Source organism: Rana temporaria, chromosome 4 (genome assembly GCF_905171775.1).
Source record: "Rana temporaria chromosome 4, aRanTem1.1, whole genome shotgun sequence".
NCBI classification, from domain to species: Eukaryota; Metazoa; Chordata; class Amphibia; order Anura; family Ranidae; genus Rana; species Rana temporaria.
In genome coordinates, this window is record NC_053492.1 from 178,087,514 (window position 1) to 178,106,582 (window position 19,069).

Here is a 19,069-nt window from a genome sequence, read left to right on the forward strand (position 1 = left end):
ATAATGAATGTTGGTGGCCATGGAACTCCTAATCCTAGACAAAACTACTCATGTACATTACAACAAGTACACTTTTTTTTTTCTTTTGCCACATTGCACATTTTTTAAGGATTTTCAATCCTTCGCTTATTTCTTGTAACCGCGGTTGAAAATGTTTGGCAGTTTATCAGATTAACCATTAACTTCTTGAGACCCGGGCCATTGTAAAAAGACGGCCACAAGGTGGCTCTACAGGGCCGGGAGGCCGTCTTTTTATGGCCTCGGCTCCTCCAGTCACTGGGGGGCGTCCGAGCGCCGGTGCGTGCCCGGCGCGTCACTGAGATGCCGATGCGCGTGCCTGGTGGCCGCGATGTCCGCCAAGGACACAGCCAAGGACTTGGATTTCTGTGTGTAAACACATAGATCCACGTCCTGTCAGGGAGAGGAGACCGATGTTGTGTCCCTTGTACATAGGGACACAGATCGGTCACCTCCCCCAGTCAGTCCCCTCCCCCCACAGTAAGAATCACTCCCAGGGAACATATTTAACCCCTTCCTCGCCCCCCCTAGTGTTAACTCCTTCACCTGCCAGTCACATTTATACAGTAATCAGTGCATATTTATAGCACTGTTCGCTGTATAAATGTGAATGGTCCCAAAAATGTGTCAAAAGTGTCCGATGTGTTCGCCATAATGTCACAGTCCCAGATAAACGATATTACTATTACTAAAAAAAAAAAAAATGTCAGAATTCAATCCCCTATTTTGTAGCCGCTATAACTTTTGCGTAAGACAATCACTATACGCTTATTGCGTTTTTTTTTTTTTTTTTACCAAAAATATGTAGAAGAATACATATCAGCCTAAACTGAGAAAAAAATCTTTTTTTTTTAAATTGGGATATTTATTTTATCAAAAAGTAAACAATATTGTGTTTTTTTCAAAATTGTCACTCTATTTTTGTTTATAGTGCAAAAGATAAAAAACGCAGAGGTGATCAAATACCACCAAAAGAAAGCTCTATTTGTGGGAAAAAAGGGACGTAAATTTTGTTTGGGAGCCACGTCGCATGGCAGCGCAATTTTCATTCAAAGCGTGACAGTGCCGAAAGCTGAAATTTCGCCTGGGCAGGAAGGGGGTATATGTGCCCAGAAGGAAGTGGTTAAGCCTCTGTAATGAAAGTCTGCTGGTGTATGGGCAGAGTGAGGATGCCATCTCATTGAGGTGGGTATAATAGATGTACTGTGATAAGTCTGGAGCTAAGGAGTTCCCTCTGTCATGACTCATGACAAGAATTTGCCTGTATCCTCCATTCTGCTCTCACATACACTCACTGGGAAGTATGTCACAGCCAGGGGGGGGGGCTCCAGCCTCAGTCTCCCTGGTAAATTCTAGCCGTGTTATTTTTAAATAAAGCATCTATAAGGAATAATAAAAAAAAATTAGAAGCGTGAGGTGGGGAGTGACGTCACCGGATTGTCACCGGATGCCGGAAGCAGGAACGGAAACTGAGCGGCTGAGAAGGAGGAAAAATATAACAAAACCAGCGGCGTTTAAGGAATTGGAACAGGGCGAGGGCTAAGTTCGAGGTGCCGCATTGTTCCGGCAACTTTGGGGGGCTCCTGTTCCCCCCGGCCTGGGGAACAATGAGGGCGGAGTGAGAGGAGCGCTCTGGGGGCACGCTGAGGTAAATATGTCTGTGTGTTGGGTGGAGGCTGTGGGTCATACTGGAGCTGTCTGCCTGGCTGGGCTTCCCTAAGATTGTCAGTACAGACTGTTCCTGGAAATGTCTTTCGTCTTCAGCGCTCTGCATTCTATCTACTGAAATTCCATTCCTTCCAGTGGGCTGTGTATACACTGTGTGCTGGGAGTGGAGGGCACTGGGGGGAAATAGGACTAGAAACATGGCAGATACATGACTTCCCATAGAGAACGCTTCCCTTCAGCCCTCTCTGTTATATCATATATGAGACCTCTCCCCTCCACTACATCGACTTGTACCCCCCCCCCCCCTCTCTCTACTACATTGACTTGTACCCCCCCCCCCCCCCCACACTCCCTTTCTACTACATTGACTTGTACCCCCCCTCTCTACTACATTGACTTGTACCACCCCCCCCCCCCCACTCCCTCTCTACTACATTGACTTGTACCTCTTTACTCCAGATCCCTCCATAAAGAGTACCTGTCGCGTACATATTGCTGTCACAAGGGATGTTTACACGCGCCAGTCCCAAAAATATAAAGAAAATTTAAAGCAGAGGCCCTACAGAATAAATCGTTGGGTTTTATCATTATTTTACGTCACACAGTATCTGTGCAGCGGTTATTCAAACACAATGTGCGAGACAATCGCTGTTTACGCTGTGTGGGACTGGCGCGTACATATTGCTGTCACAAGGGATGTTTACATGCACGCCAGTCACACACACACACGTAAACCGCGATTGTCTCGCACATTGTGTTTGAATAACCGCTGCACAAATACTGTGTGACATAAAAAAAAATGATAAAACCCAACGATTTATTCTGTAGGGCCTCTGCTTTAAATTTTCTTTCTAATTTTTGAGGGTCCTAAGGCTGAGTTCACACTGGCGTTAAAAAGGCCCCTCAAACGCCTATGCGCAAGATACAATAGACAGCGTTTGAACCCTTTCAATGCCTCCCATTCTATGGTAATGCCTCGCAAATGCTCTGGTGATTTTTTTTATGGTAATCAAAGCTTTACAAACATGTCATACTATGGCTCTGAACATCATCTTCTGGGGTCGCTCGTCGGCTCCTCCCTGCATCGTATAACCCCCTAGGAGACATGCTCCCGTGGGGGGTTACCTTGCAGGCACGCTCCCGAGTCCATCCATAGAAGCCGAATGTAGCCCGCGTCATTGGATTTGATTGACAACAGCGGAGCCAATGGCTGCTATCAGTTTATCTAATCGAGCCGAGAACCCCAGGTAGAGGGATAGCACGTCCCCGCCGTGGGAAATTCCAGGGCTCGGGTAAGTAAGGGGGGGGGGGGGGGCTGGGGGGCCAGTCACTGCCAGGTGAAAAAACATGGGGTTTACAGCCCCCTTTAAGATTCATTTATTTACTGTAATGGAATAGGCATTTGTGGAGCAGTTTTAATGCTCGTATAATGCTTCAAAACTGCCCATAGAGTGTTTGGGGAGAATTTTTAACTCCTCTTTAATGCTTGTAAAATGCCTCTCTGATGCCCATATTCAGGATTTGACAAATTTGCTTGGAATCTATGGGCCAGCTAAAAAAGTTAGGAGCCAGAAAACGCGCCCCGTCCCGCAGAGCTCGCGCGCAGAAGCGAGCGCATATGTGAGTAGCTCCCGCATATGTAAACTGTGTTCAAATCACACACGTGAGGTATCGCCGCGATTGGTAGAGCGAGAGCAATAATTCTAGCCCTGAACCTCCTCTGTAACTCAAAACATGCAATCTGTAGAGTTTTTTTAAACGTCACCATTCCACAAACGGACGCAATTTTGAAGCGTGACATGTTGGGTATCAATTTACTCGGCGTAACATTATCTTTCACATTATAAAAAAAAAAAATGGGCTATCTTTACTGTTTTTTATTTTTTAATTTAAAAAAGTGTATTTTTCCTCCAAAAAAAGTGTGCTTGTAAGACTGCTGCGCAAATACGGTGTGACAGAAAGTATTGCAACGATCGCCATTTTATTCTCTAGGGCAGTGATGGCGAACCTTGGTACCCCAGATGTTTTGGAACTACATTTCCAATGATGCTCATGCACTCTACAGTGTAGCTGAGCATCATGGGAAATGTAGTTCCAAAACATCTGGAGTGCCAAGGTTCGCCATCATTGCTCTAGGGCAGTGGTTCTTAACCTGGGGGTTGGGACCCCCTTGGGGGTCAAATGACAATTTGCCAGGGGTCACCAAATTCTGGGCTGTTCCTGAATCCCGCACCGCTCTCCCAGCTTTTTCATGGCTACCCATCAGGGCTATCCCTGGAGCTTGCGGTGGCCCACTCAGCCTCTTCGCAGCCACCCATTCAGTTTACGGCGTGACTGGGGGGCAGAGACTAGATGTCAGCTGGCTGGCGAGGAATGTGAAGTGGGAGGGGCTGGAGGAGACCCTATCTCCTGATTTTGGCATAGGTGTCACTGCTGCAGAGACACAGTGAGTACCATAAGGGGTTTTAATACCGTACAAGTGGAAGGGACTCAGGGAGCGCTAAGTATCCGTGGGTTAGGGGTGCAAATTACTTGTCTTGGCTTGGGTGCTGACACGCTACAAAAATAATTTTACTGTTAGGGGTCCCCACAACTTGGGAAATTTTATCAAGGGGTCATGGCACTAGAAGGTTGAGAACCACTGATCTAGGGTGTTAGAATAAAAAATATATATAATGTTTGGGGGCTCTAATTAGAGGGAATGAGATGGCAGTGAAAATACCGGCGAATCTCAATTAGAATTACTGGTTTACTTGTCATGCCAACGGCCACCACAAGATGGCACCAGATCACAGAAGGAAGCTTAGGCCTGCAGAAGGCCGCAAAGTCGTGGCACGACGCGATCGAGCGGTGGGGGCGCACGGAGACACAGATACCCCATCCTGTGTCTCCGTGCGCCCCCGCCGCCCAGTAATTGAGGCCGCGGCTTTGTGGCCTTCTGCAGGCCTAAGCTTCCTTCCCCGGGCGCCAGGTCGCAATTGCGACCGAGCGCCCGGATTTTGTCAAACCCTGCCCATATTAATGCCATGCAAACACTATAGGAGCATCTGTTGAGTAGAAATTTTAGTGTGAACCAGAAAAGGCCTGGTCTTCAAGTGGTTAAAGGGGTTGTAAACCCTTGTGTTGTGTGTGTGTGTGTGTGTGTGTGTGTGTGTGTGTGTTTTTTTTTTTTTTTTTTATGAATTTATTTAAATTTTTTTTAATAACAAACATGTCTTACTTGCCTTCACTGTGCAGTTTGTTATGCACAAAGTGCCCCCGGTCCACCTCTTCTGGGTTCCCTCAGCAGCGCTGGTGTCTCCTCCCCGCATCGAGTGTCCGCCGTGTAGGCGCGCTCCAGAGTCCTGCATCTGTGTTCCTTCACACAGCAGCGGGAGCCAATGACTGCGCTGCTATCAATCTAGCCAATCGGGACACGAGACAACAGCTAGAGATGGTGTCCTCATTCCCGGATGGAGGATGACAGCGTTTAGGTAAGTAAGGGGGGGGGGGGGCTGCAGCACTACAGAAGGTTTTTCACCTTTTTTTTTTTTTTTTTTTTAATTCTTTATTTTTCATAGAAATCCTATTACAATTCACCAAAAACATAACATCTTTCTATAGCATCTTTTTGACAATACCATCTATCTATATCGCCATATTGCATTGATGTCCTACATAATGTTACCCCTTATAATCGCTCATTAACACAATATGACTTCTCATTTTCTTCTTTAAGGCTCCATGCACACTGAAGCTGATAAACTGCAGTTTATCAATGTGCCCATGCACACATGGACGTTTTTTAGCGTTAATGAGCTTTGGAGTTTATTGGCTTTTTTCTGAACGCCCAAAATTTGCGTTCAAAGTGCCATTTTTCGGCAAGGAAAAAACGCTCTAACGCTGGCACCAGCGTTTTTTTCCTCATAATTCTACTCCTTACTTGGCTGTTCCGACAAGCTGCCTATTTACTGAGTGATGTGTGCAGGATGCAATTGATAAATAGTATAAATAATATTGTGTTCCCTGAAGGCATAATAAATTGATGAGTTGCTTTGTCAGCTGTTCAATGCCTGTTTATAGTATGACTGCTAATCCTGTAATGCTAGTGTACTGTAATGTAATGCAAAAATGCTATTTCAATAAGGACAGGTATTACCTCCTAGATTTGGGTTTGTTTGACATAAACATGTTCACTTTGTTAGATATTGTCTAGATTTTTTCCAAGATGGTAATATTGGATAATTCATATAAAAATAATTTGTACATAAAATGATTTTTTTTTTGGGCTGTTTTTAAGCTGTGGCTTTAGGTAGAATGCTTTCCTTTGCCTTGTTATTTCCTGTAAGAGAGGAAACAGGGAACTGAGGATATACCACTGATATTTATGGAGCATAGACATCAGTATTGTCTGCAGATGTGTTTATTCTCAGACGGTGAAATTTCAAACATGTTTGAAAGGAGCTTAGTAGCAGCTTATTTTTCCCTTGATAAAAGTAGACATGCATTTTGCTGATGAATCCTGTCCAGATGAATACAGGAAATGGGACCAAGTGAGTATAGGGTGAGGGCTGCTTGATGCCGACTAACCCATCAATAGTCACAGGTCAGGGGATGTTGACTAGGACTTTTCTAGGCACTGATAACACAACCATATAGTAATATAAAACATGTATTAACATAAAAAACTATACAATGTTAAAAACATTTGGGACAAGCCCCACAATAAAGAACAGCAATGTTGGTAACAAAAACCGTCATCTGTCTGCTAACCACTTAAAACGGAGGTTCACCCTAAAACAATTATATACCATTACATCCAGCATACTTCCGACATCTACAGTATGCTGTGTTTTTTTTTTTTTTTTGTACATACCGTTTTATTGTTGTTTTTTTCTTCCGGGTTCTGGCTCCCGCGGGACTGGGCGGTCCTATTCAGAGGTTAGATGATTGACGTCTGTTGAAAAACTTCCCCTGGAGCATAAGTGCGTCACCAGTTTTCCGTAACTAGCCGACCTGCAAGTCGGCTCTATATGGCGCCTGCGCAGTCGGCTCTACACGGCAGGCGCCGTATAGAGCCGACTCGCAGGTCGGCTAGCTACGGAAAACTGGTGACACGCCTTATGCGCCAGGGGAAGTTTTTCACCAGACATCAATCATCTAACCTCTGAATAGGAACGCCCAGTCCCGCGGGGAGCCAGAACCCTGAAGCCGGGGGGAAAATAACAATAAAACGGTATGTACGGCAAAAAAAAACAGCATACTGTAGATGTCGGAAGTATGCTGGATGTAATAGTATATAATTGTTTTAGGGTGAACCTCCGCTTTAAGACCCGGACCATTATGCAGTTGAAGGACCTTGCCCCTTTTTGCGATTCGGCACTGGGTCGCTTTGCAAACAAAATTGGCGTCCTTTTTTCCCCACAAATAGAGCTTTATTTTTGTGGTATTTGATCACCTCTGCGGCTTTGTATTTTTTGCGCTATAAACAAAAATAGAGCGACAATTTTTAAAAAAATGCAATTTCTTTATCGTACATCACGGGACACAGAGCGGCATTCATTACTATATGGGTTATATGGAGTACCTTCAGGTGTAGACACTGGCAATCTCAAACAGGAAATGCCCCTCCCTATATAACCCCCTCCCATAGGAGGAGTACCTCAGTTTTTACGCCAGTGTCTTAGGTGTTATGGTTTAGCTTGCCTCCGCATCCTTGGGATTAGGTGAGCTACCGGTTCTGTCCAAAAAAGCCTCAGCGCTAAAGTGGTCAGTAACCGGACCCCAAACCCTTGGGGTATAGCCCATAATGCTTTTCTTTTTAGAGAGCTGGACCCTGGGCCCAGAACTTAGAAACCTTTGGGTACCTAAAGTTTTCTGTTGCCAGGGTGCTATATGGGCCCAGGACAGTGGATCCTTCATAGGAACCCAGGGCCTGAAGGTCTAGACATCCCCACGGAGATGGGGGAAGATTGGGCCTCTTGCTTGGCAAAGTCCTGCGGCATGGAGCAGGTAAGTGAGGGGAAAACTTGCGGAACTTGGTTCTTAGCAGGTTTTTTTCTGGGGGGTCACAGGGGACATGCCTAAAGTTATGCACGGCATCTGGCAAACTAGTCACATATCATAAAGATAGGATGGCTCTCTATGTATTATTCCCCATAAGATGTGACCTCCCTTGTAGTGTTGGAAAAGCATTGAGTGGGGCCTGTGTTATATAAAAATATATGTGTGTGTCAGAGAGCTTTGCTTACCTGCAGGCCTCCAGGCGATGCTCCATTCAGTCTTCCTCCTCAGAGCCTGCAAGCAGGCAAAACGCTGACCTCCTCATGGTTCCAGGCTGCAGGCTGCAGTTTGCTGGAACAGAGAGGTCCCTTCCTCCCAAAATCCCCCCCTCCCCCTGTCGGGAGGGGCATTTCCTGTTTGAGGTTGCTGGGGGGGAAGGGCGGGTCAGTGGCTTAAAGGAAGGGGCGGCCCTTCCTTGTTTGTTCCATCAATACTTTGGAACTGAGGAGAAAGACCAGAGCGGCAGCACGGGGCGCCGAGGACACACAGTGGCCAGAAAGGATATTGCAGTCTTCAGAGGACTGTTTTGTCAAGCCTAGAAATAGGCTGTTTCTTTTCCATCTCATAGTTTTTCTTTGCAATACTACTCAGGGGGACAGAATGTTTTTTCTTTCCTGGATTTGAAACAAAAACGAAAAAAAAAAAAATAAAAAAAAAAAAGTCATCTAGGGGAGAGGAAGCATTTTTTTATCCCCCAAACAGGTGTTTGGACAATTAACTTTTATAGTTCCAAATACCAATAGGTAGCAGGTGTACCTCGGTATTGTACCATGGTATGCCGCTGTTTTCCCTACAGGGAGCCTTGGGGCCATCGGGATCTGGGGCTGGAGCTGACGCGGGTCAGTCCAACCCTAAGATGGTCACGGAGGAGGTATTACTCACCTCTTTAAAAGAGATGCAGAAAAGCATGGGAAAAATGATATCCGCAGCTATGCGGGGCAGTAAGCGGAATAGATCTCCGTCGCCCGAGCGCGGACCCTCAGAAGAGGAGGTCCTTTCCTCAGGGGAATTGGACGACCTCTTGGACACGGACCAAGTAGGTTCAGGGATCGAAGACCCGGATACAGAGGAGTCTGGGGCAGTCTCCCTGAGGGAGAGCTGGTGGATTCAAGGATTGTCGGACTTGGTCCATAGGACATTCAACTTGCCAGTACCAGATCTCCAGGTATCGACGGTTTCAGCTTTGGGCTCACTGAGGGCGCCTCAAAGCAATGCTGTGTTTCCGATCCATCCTCTATTAGAGGGAATTTTGTTCCAAGATTGGAACAAGCCAGATAAGATCTTCTTACCACCTAAAAGGTTCTCTGTCCTATATCCTATGGAAGAAAATTTTTCCAAAAGATGGGCTACTCCTGCAGTGGACGCAGCCATCTCATGTGTTAACAGATCGTTAACATGCCCTGTAGAAAACATACAGGTGTTCAAGGATCCAGTTGATAAGCGCTTGGAAGCACTACTTAAGAACTCCTTCACTACTGCAGGGGCAGTAGTACAGCCAGCTGTGGCTGCGATTGGGGTCGCTCAAGCATTATCGGATCAATTTAAGCAGATGCTTAAACTTATTCCGGCCCAGCAGGCAGAAAAATTTTCGGATGTCCCTAAGGCCATATGTTTTACGGTAGACGCAATCAAGGATTCTATCCAGCAAGCGTCACGTTTATCGTTATCCCTTATCCATATGAGAAGACTCTTATGGTTAAAAAGCTGGGAGGCTGAGCCCCCATGCAAGAAGCTCCTGGTAGGGTTCCCCTTCCATGGAGGACGACTCTTCGGAGAAGACCTAGATAAATACATTCAGACCATTTCAAACGGCAAGAGTACTCTCTTGCCAACTAAGAAGAAGGTTCAGGGACCTGCGTTTAAACGACAGTATTCCCCTGGGCAGGGGCCCTCTAATGCCAAGCAGTATCGACGGCCTCCTGCAAAAGCAAACTTCGGCTTCAACAGCAGATCACAAGGACAGGCTGTTAGAGGCAAAAGGCAGTGGTTTCGCAAACCAGCAAAACCAGCCCCCAAGCCAACCTTATGAAGGGGCGCCCCCACCCACGAAGGTGGGGGGAAGGCTGCGACTCTTTTCAGAGATTTGGGAAGCCAGCATTCCCGACGAGTGGGTACGGTCTTCCGTGGCCACAGGCTACAAATTAGATTTCCTAAGGTTTCCTCCTCCTCATTTCCAGAAGTCGAGGATTCCAAACGATCCGGAAAAGGGAGCCGCATTAAGATCGGCATTAGATCATCTACTTTCCCAGGAAGTAATAGTAGAGGTACCAGTCCTGGAACAGGGGCTGGGTTTCTACTCCAACCTATTCATCATCCCAAAATCCAATGGAGATGTCAGGCCAATTTTGGACCTAAAGATGGTAAATGCATATCTAAAGATCCGCTCATTTCGGATGGAATCCGTGCGGTCAGCAGCTGCCACACTCCAGAAGGACGACTTCATGGCGTCCATAGACATAAAGGATGCCTACCTTCATGTTCCAATTTATCAGCCACATCAAAGATATCTACGCTTCATGGTGGCTTCGCGTCACTTCCAATTCGTGGCGCTTCCCTTCGGGTTGGCTACGGCCCCCCGGGTGTTCACGAAGGTCCTAGCTCCAATCCTAGCCAAACTAAGGATCCAAGGGGTCACGATCCTAGCATACCTGGACGACCTCCTAGTCATAGATCACTCGTCTCCCGGCTTGGAGCGAGCAGTGGCCCTCACGGTCCAATACCTCGAGAGGTTCGGCTGGGTCCTAAATCGAGAAAAGTCAGCTTTCCAGCCCACAAAGCAGTTGGAATATCTCGGCATGAGATTAGACACAGAACAACAAGGAGTGTTCCTACCTCTGAGGAAGGTAAAAGCCATCAAGGAATTAATCCTACTGGTTCTAAGCAAGAAAGAACCGACTATTCGCCTATGTATGAGGTTACTAGGCAAGATGGTGGCCACATTCGAGGCGGTACCATACGCCCAGAGCCACACTCGCATCCTACAGGCAGCCATCCTGTCAGCATGGAGCAGAAGGCCACAGGCCTTGGATATCCCGTTGCCGCTCTCATCAAGAGTCCGACAAAGTCTGTGTTGGTGGTTAGACCCTCAGAATCTACTGAAGGGGAGGTCTTTCAGCCCAGTGGCTTGGAAGATAGTGACCACAGACGCCAGCCTGACGGGCTGGGGAGCAATTTTGGATGGTTGCACTCGCCAAGGTACTTGGGCAAAGCCAGAGAAGCAGTTGCCCATCAACATCTTGGAGCTCAGAGCTGCTCGACTAGCCCTCAGGGCTTGGACGTCAAAATTGCAGGGGTTCCCGGTGAGAATTCAATCAGACAATGCCACGGCCGTGGCACACATAAATCACCAAGGGGGAACCAGGAGTCAAGCCGCTCAGAGAGAGGTGAGCTTGATTCTTCTATGGGCAGAGGCTCATGTGCCCTGCATATCGGCAATATTCATTCCAGGAGTGGACAACTTTCAGGCGGACTTCTTAAGCCGCCAGACTCTATGGCCGGGGGAATGGTCTCTGCATCCACTAGTCTTTCAAGCACTCTGCCAAAGATGGGGAGTGCCGGACGTGGATATCATGGCATCGAGACTCAACAAGAAACTAGACAGGTTCATGTCCCGCTCAAGGGATCCGATGGCCTGCGGAACCGATGCGTTGGTTTGCCCTTGGCATCAGTTCAAACTTCTTTATGCGTTTCCCCCGCTCCAGTTACTACCCCGCCTGCTGCGCAGGATCCGGGTGGAGCACATACCAGTCATCCTGGTAGCTCCAGCATGGCCCAGAAGGGCATGGTACTCACTAATCTTAAGGATGGTAGTGGGAGACCCTTGGACTCTTCCTCTACGGCCAGACCTGCTATCGCAAGGTCCGATCCTCCACCCTGCCTTACGGCATCTAAATTTGACGGCCTGGAAGCTGAATCCCTGATTCTCAGGGGTAGAGGTCTGTCTCAGAAAGTAATCTCTACCCTAATCAGAGCCAGGAAACCGGTCTCTAGGGTGATTTATTACAGGGTCTGGAAGGCCTATGTAGGCTGGTGTGAGTCCAAGCGATGGCTTTCTCGCAAATTTACCATCGATAGAGTATTAAGTTTTCTCCAGCTAGGAGTGGATAAAGGATTGGCATTAAGCACAATCAAAGGACAGATTTCTGCTCTGTCAGTGTGGTTTCAGCGGCCGCTGGCCACCCACTCGCTGGTTAAGACCTTCCTTCAAGGGGTCTTACGTATTAGACCTCCAGTTAAATCCCCGCTTTGTCCGTGGGATTTAAATCTTGTTCTGTCAAGTTTACAGAAACAACCGTTTGAGCCGTTGGCTGATATTCCTTTGGTTCTACTGACAAGGAAGTTAGTATTTTTGGTTGCCATAGTTTCCGCAAGAAGAGTTTCGGAGCTGGCAGCCTTATCCTGTAAGGAACCATATCTTGTTTTTCATAAGGACAGGGTCGTTCTCTGCCCTCATCCTTCCTTCCTTCCGAAGGTCATATCCAGTTTTCATTTGAACCAGGATTTGGTATTACCATCCTTCTTCCCTAAACCTACTTCCAGAAAGGAAGGGTTGCTGCATACCTTGGATATTGTCAGGGCCATGAAGGCCTATCTTAAAGCTACAAAGAAGATCCGGAAGACAGATGTGCTGTTCATTCTACCGGATGGGCCCAAGAAGGGGCAGGCAGCTGCAAAGTCCACCATTTCTAGGTGGATTAAGCAATTAATCACTCAGGCCTACGGCTTGAAAGGGTTGCCTCCTCCAGTATCATTAAAGGCTCATTCTACTAGAGCCATGGGCGCCTCCTGGGCAGCACACCACCAGATCTCTATGGCTCAAGTTTGCAAGGCGGCAACCTGGTCTTCTGTCCACACGTTTACAAAATTCTACAAGTTGGACGTAAGAAGGAATACTGATACTGCCTTCGGGCAGGCAGTGCTGCAGGCTGCAGTTTGAGACCCTCGGATTCCGGGGGCTCCTCTTGTTCGAGTTAAATTTAAAAATTTTATTTTTCTCAACTAAGTTGGATTTATTATGATTTGAGTATATCTCTAAATTAAATCCTTTTGTCTTGGAGATGTTCTCCCTCCCCTCATTGTAAGCATTGCTTTGGGACATCCCATATAGTAATGAATGCCGCTCTGTGTCCCGTGATGTACGATAAAGAAAAAGAGATTTTTAATACAGCTTACCTGTAAAATCTTTTTCTTGGAGTACATCACGGGACACAGAGCTCCCACCCCTCTTTTTTGAGGACCATTTTGGGAGGCATACTGCTTGCTACAAAACTGAGGTACTCCTCCTATGGGAGGGGGTTATATAGGGAGGGGCATTTCCTGTTTGAGATTGCCAGTGTCTACACCTGAAGGTACTCCATATAACCCATATAGTAATGAATGCCGCTCTGTGTCCCGTGATGTACTCCAAGAAAAAGATTTTACAGGTAAGCTGTATTAAAAATCTCTTTATTTTTTTTCCCTCTGTTTAGGCCGATACGTATTCTTCTACATATTTTTGGTTTGCGCACAATTTATAGCGTTTACAAAATAAGGGATAGTTTTATTGCATTTTTATTCGTTTTTTTTTTTTTTTTACTACTAATGTCTGCGATCAGCTTTTTTTTTTTCGTGACTGTGACATTATGGCGGACACATCAGACAATTTTGACACATTTTTGGAACCATTGTCATTTTCACAGCAAAAAGTACTATAAAAATGCACTGTTTACTGTGAAAATGACAATTGCAGTTTAGAAGTTAACCACTAGGGGGGCACTGTAGGGGTTAAGTGTGACCTCATATGTGTTTCTAACTGTAGGAGGGCGGGGCTGGACGTGTGATGTCTTTGATCATCTTTCCCTATATCGGGGAACAGACGATCAATGACACTGCCACAGTGAAGAACAGGGAAGGTGTGTTTCGGCTATTTTCGGGAAGCGTGACATGCCATAGCCTCTTCATAGGAACGACTCCCCGCGGGAGTCTGAAACTTAACTAGTGGATTGAACTGTGAGTACAGCGAAAAAAAATAAAAATAAAGGCATACTGTAGCTGACGCTAGTATGCTGGATGGCATGGTAGACAATTTTTTTTTTTTTTTTTTTCGGGTGAACCCCTGCTTTATACAAAAAAAAAAAAAAAAAGTTAATGTGAAAGATGTTACGCAGAGTAAATGGATACCCAATATGTTACGCTTTAAAATTGTGCACACTCGTGGAATGGCGCTAAACAAAAAATCTCCATAGGCGATGCTTAATTTTTTTTAATTTTTTTTTTTACAGGTTACCAGTTTAGAGTTAGAGGTGGTCTATTTTTTTTTTTTTTTTATATATATATATATTTTGATCCCTTTTATTCCTATTACAAGTAACGTTAACATCCCTTGTAATAGGAATGGTGCGTGACAGGTCCACAGGATATCTCCATGGTCATCATCCATCGGCGTCCGATTCTTTCTCCGGGTCCCCGATGGCACGGGAGAGCCCAAAGAAGCACCGGATGGGGGCGGTGTCCCCTCCCGTCGCCTGTAAAAAAAAAAAAACTGCTGCTTTGATAGTTCTTATTGTGCACAGAACCGCCGGCTGAAAACAAGGATATCTGAATGATGCCTGTAGCAGGCATCATTCAGATTTTCCCACTGAAAATCGGACATCATATGATGTCCTTGGGCTAGAAGTGGTTAACAATGTCTTCCAGCGATAAGATGACTCCAGGCTCTCTGCTCTCCCCGTCTGATATCATAGAAATTTGTGTGTGTTTTTATTTATTTATTTAATATATATATAGCATAGGCACTAGGACTCAGTTTTTTATCTGACAGGGGGGATTATATACACAGATCAGTTTCGTTGTGAAGCAGTAGGAAGAGGAGCAGGTCAGTGATGGTGAGAGATGGCAGGCAGGGAGAGAAAGGAGGAGGACAGAGGAAGACACAGGAGAGCTGCCGATAGCAGCGTATGAAGGAGGCATTTACACTGACAAACTGTATAAGGGCTCAGCAGCCCTGATATATCGTGGTCAGTGTACAGAGGGGAGGGTAGAAGCCAGCAGGATCAGACCGTTATTTCAGGTGATAGAAGGGGGCCAAAATACACAGCACAAGTACTGTGCTGTATAACATGCTTTAACCACTTCCCGACGGCCGTACGACTTTATACGGCTGCAGGGTGGTTCTACTTCTCTGAGCCGCCGTGTTCTTACGGCCTCCACTCCTCCTGGCCACTGGGGGCCGCGCAAGCGTACCCGCCGCATCACTGGGATGCCGATGCGCGTGCCTGGCGGCCGCGATGTCCGCCAGGCTCCTGCGATCAGTGGTTACAGAGACAAGGACGTGGATCTGTGTGTGTAAACACACAGATCCACGTCCTGTCAGGGAGAGAGGAGACCGATCTGTGTCTCTTGTACATAGGGACACAGATCGGTCACCTCCCCCAGTCAGTCCCCCTCCCCCACAGTTAGTAACACTCACTAAGGTACACATTTAACCCCTCCCTCCCCCCTAGTGTTAACCCCTTCAATGCCAGTCACATTTATACAGTAAGTAGTGCATATTTATAGCACTGATCGCAGTATAAATGTGAATGGTGTCAAAAGTGTCCGATGTGTCCGCCATAATGTCGCAGTACCGATAAAAATTGCAGATCGCCGCCATTACTAGTAAAGTAAAATAAAATAAATAATAATAATTCTATCCCCTATTTTGTAGGCGCTAAAACTTTTTCGCAAACCAGTCGCTTATTGCGATTTTTGATTTTATTTTTTATTTTTTTACCAAAAATATGTAGAATACGTAGCGGCCTAGACTAAGAAAAAAAAAAAAAATAATTAAAAAAAAAAAATGAGCTATTTATTATAGCAACAAGTAAAAATTATTATTTTTTTTTCAAAATTGTCGCTCTATTTTTGTTTATAGTGCAAAAAATAAAAACCGCAGAGGTGATCAAATACCATCAAAAGAAAGCTCTATTTGTGGGAAAAAAAGGACGTCAATTTTATTTGGGAGCCACGTCGCACGACCGCGCAATTGTCAGTTAAAGCGACGCAGTGCCGAATCGCAAAAAGTCCTCTGGTCAGGAAGGGGGTATATGTGCCCAGTAAGCAAGTGGTTAAAGGAATAGGATCTTTGTTTTTTGGGGGGTTAACAAAGGCTTTAATCTGCATAAGGCTGGATGAACCAATTGAGCAACAATCCGTTAAGATTTGAGCAGTGTATGGCAGTCTTTGCCATACAGAAAATCTAGCATTGTTTTAACTAAGGTTTTAGATTTCTATAGCATATAATTCACATTTCTTCTCTTTTTAGGTGCCTCAAAGCAGGACAAATGCTACGCTATCTGTGCTCTTGAGTGAAGATAACCAAGTGTAGTAATCATGCCACCAAGGCCATCTTCTGGAGAGTTATGGGGGATCCACTTGATGCCCCCCAGAATACTCGTGGACTGTTTATTACCAAATGGGATGATGGTGACTTTAGAATGCATTCGAGAAGCTACTCTTGTGAACATTAAACATGAATTATTTAAAGAAGCCCGGAAATATCCTCTTCACCATCTACTTCAAGATGAGTCGTCCTATATTTTTGTCAGCGTTACACAAGAGGCAGAAAGAGAAGAATTCTTTGATGAAACGCGCCGCCTATGTGACCTTCGACTGTTTCAGCCTTTTCTTAAAGTAATTGAGCCTGTAGGAAATAGGGAAGAGAAAATTCTAAACCGAGAAATTGGTAAGCTGTATCTTGGGTATTTTGAATGCCATGTGAATGTTGGATGGTTGCCAGTTTTCTGTTGCTGTCCCCTAGTGCTGCAGCCTCCGACAATTAAATTAAAACTTGGGTGCCTTGGTAGATTGATAAAGAAGAATAGTCTGAAACTTTAATTGTTGGGAGTTGCGGCACAAAGGATTACTCTGCCTGCTCCCAAAATGCTTAAATTGTCCCCTCTCTGTCCCCAGCCCTTCTGCTAAACTTCTAGACCCCAGAGAACTTTAAAATAATTTCCGGGGGCCACGGTCCTTTGGATTACTCTGCATGCATTCAAACGAATTGTAACCCTTTTGCTGCGCGTGACTGTCTGTGTGTGTGTGTGATTTTTTTTTTTTTAATGCATAAAAAAAAAAACATTTAGGCCTGAAGATTTGTTAAACCCCCAAACAGACTATATTTTGAAAAAGCAGACACCATGTAGAATAAAATGGTAGTTCAAATGTATGTCAGGATATTTGTGCAAGGGTTTATTGAGCAAAATTTCAGTAGTGAAAAGAAAATGCACTTAAAGGGTGACTAAAGGAAAACATTTTTTTTTATGAAATGACTGTTTACAGGGTATAGAGACATAATAGTTAACTGATTCCTTTTAAAAATGATTAAAAATAGATAAAAAACAATCATATAATGTACCTACAGTTTAGTTTCATTGTTGCTGTTGTTTCCTGGTTCTCTGATGTACAGAGCCAGAGAGCCAATAGAGGGCAGTGAAGGTTTTGCAAAACGAAACTGGATTGGTGCTGAGGGGTTATAGACACACAGTAATCACACCTCCTTGATTAGTGACCACAGTGAGAAATCTCCCAGTATTGTGGTGATCAGGAAACAGACAACCAGGAAGTGTCCAGAACAGAGAGGAATTACAGCAAAAACAAACAATGAGGACATGAAACCAGGACTGCAGTAAGGTAAAGGAAGCTATTTAGCTATAAAACAAATTTCCTTTAATGACCCTTTAAGCTAATGTTAGGAGACACAGATGTAATATATTACCTATTTTTCTGGTAACATCTAAAATATGAGATTGCACGGAGTAAATGGATACTCATGTCAAGCTTTAAATTTGTGCGCACCTGCAAAATGACAGTGAACTTCAGTACCCTATATTTTCCATAAGCGGCATTTTAATTTTTTTTACAGGTCATCTTTTTAGAGTTAATCCTGAATAATGGCCCCAGAAATATTGTTCTCACCTTGGCATGCACAGCGATATGCAGCATGTTTATTGCAAGCAACATTTTTTTATGTAGGAGCGCCCGACAGGTGCATTTGTTTGTTTACATGGGAATAGGCTAAGCAATTTGGGGTAGAGGGGGGTTTAAGTGCTTGGGTGTAACTTTATTTTTAGCCGTTTTTTTAAAAGGTAGTAACTCCACCTTCATGGGGGGGGGGACTAGCAAATTAAAAAATATAGCATATCTTATTGTAACCCAAGTCATATTGTAATTTTACAAATTACCTTTCCTTCATTTCTATACAATGCAACAATACATTGTTTTACAGAACTCCTCCCAGAAATCTTATTTTTGGTAAAATGCATTTGTTGAAGAACAATTTCCCATTCTGCTCCTTCGTATTTTCCGGTCATTACAGTCAAAAACTATCGCCAGTTTGACCCCTAACGATTAGAAAATCGAGCAAACGTTCAAAAAATGTAATGTAAAGGACATTTTAGAGGTAGGTGTGAAGATGTGAGAGAGTAATGTAAAATAACCAGTGTTCGTGATAACGTACACTTGTATTCTCACATCACACTGCTTCTCCATGTGTGGGTACAAACTGAGATATTCAGAAAGCAGAGTGAAATGTGATAACAGTCATACAGGAAACCAATGTAAACGTGGTTCTCAGAATCTATTGCAAGATATTTATAGGGAATAAATGTAGAAAACATTTTAAATATACAGGATGAAAGATAGTAAAATGGCATGCTGAAGAAAATATCATATTTTATTTTTTTCTATCGTACATCACAGGATGTCTTTATATTCTATACCAATAGGGCTATGCTGTCTTCAGGTGATTGAATGCTGGCAAAAAAGCAGGACGTTCACTCCCATACATAGACCCTCCCCATTAGGAAATGCTTCAGTTTTTTTTCCTAGCTGAAGGCGATGGTCACCTCCTTTGCAATGTAAAGGGAAAAAATATGTGCGCTACCCAAAAATAACTGTAACAAAGAATGAACCCTGAACGGGAGTGAAGCAGCTACACAGGAATGTGACAAAACTCAGACAAATGTGGATGGTAATGTAGCGCTACGTGTGAGCCAAAAAGCAATGGCTGTATACACCTAATGGGGTGTGACCATATATTGTGACACAAAGGATGTAATGGCAAAAATTGCACCACAACAAAATGTGAAATTAAAATCAATAAAGTGAACAATATAAACAACAATGTAATGTAGTGTCCATAAACAATAAAACGATGAAGATGTCATGAGCTGGTGAGAAACTTCCCAACAGAAATCTTCAAATATGAGGTGGAATACATATGCGCTTACCGCAACTGTTGGACCCAAATGTCGTACGACAGTGGATCGATCGCGCTTGGAATGTCCCACAGAGATGTCACCGGAAGTCCAGAAGGAAATGGAGT

The 19,069-nt window shown here is 44.7% G+C and overlaps 1 protein-coding gene across 2 annotated transcripts in view; it reads left to right on the top strand.

Moving 5' to 3' along the window:
• The first annotated feature begins 1,449 nt into the window (after positions 1–1,449).
• PIK3CA (phosphatidylinositol-4,5-bisphosphate 3-kinase catalytic subunit alpha) overlaps positions 1,450–19,069 on the top strand; it is a 115,691-nt gene continuing 98,071 nt past the window's right edge. Inside the window, exons 1-2 of one of the 2 annotated variants that reach the window (XM_040349408.1) lie at positions 1,450–1,666; positions 16,010–16,429. In XM_040349408.1, coding sequence (XP_040205342.1) covers positions 16,078–16,429 — 352 coding nt within the window. In that variant the 5' untranslated portion in view covers positions 1,450–1,666; positions 16,010–16,077. Of the gene's footprint in view, positions 1,667–4,926; positions 5,160–16,009; positions 16,430–19,069 lie in introns of those variants that run through there. The other variant, XM_040349409.1, reaches the window with a different exon arrangement.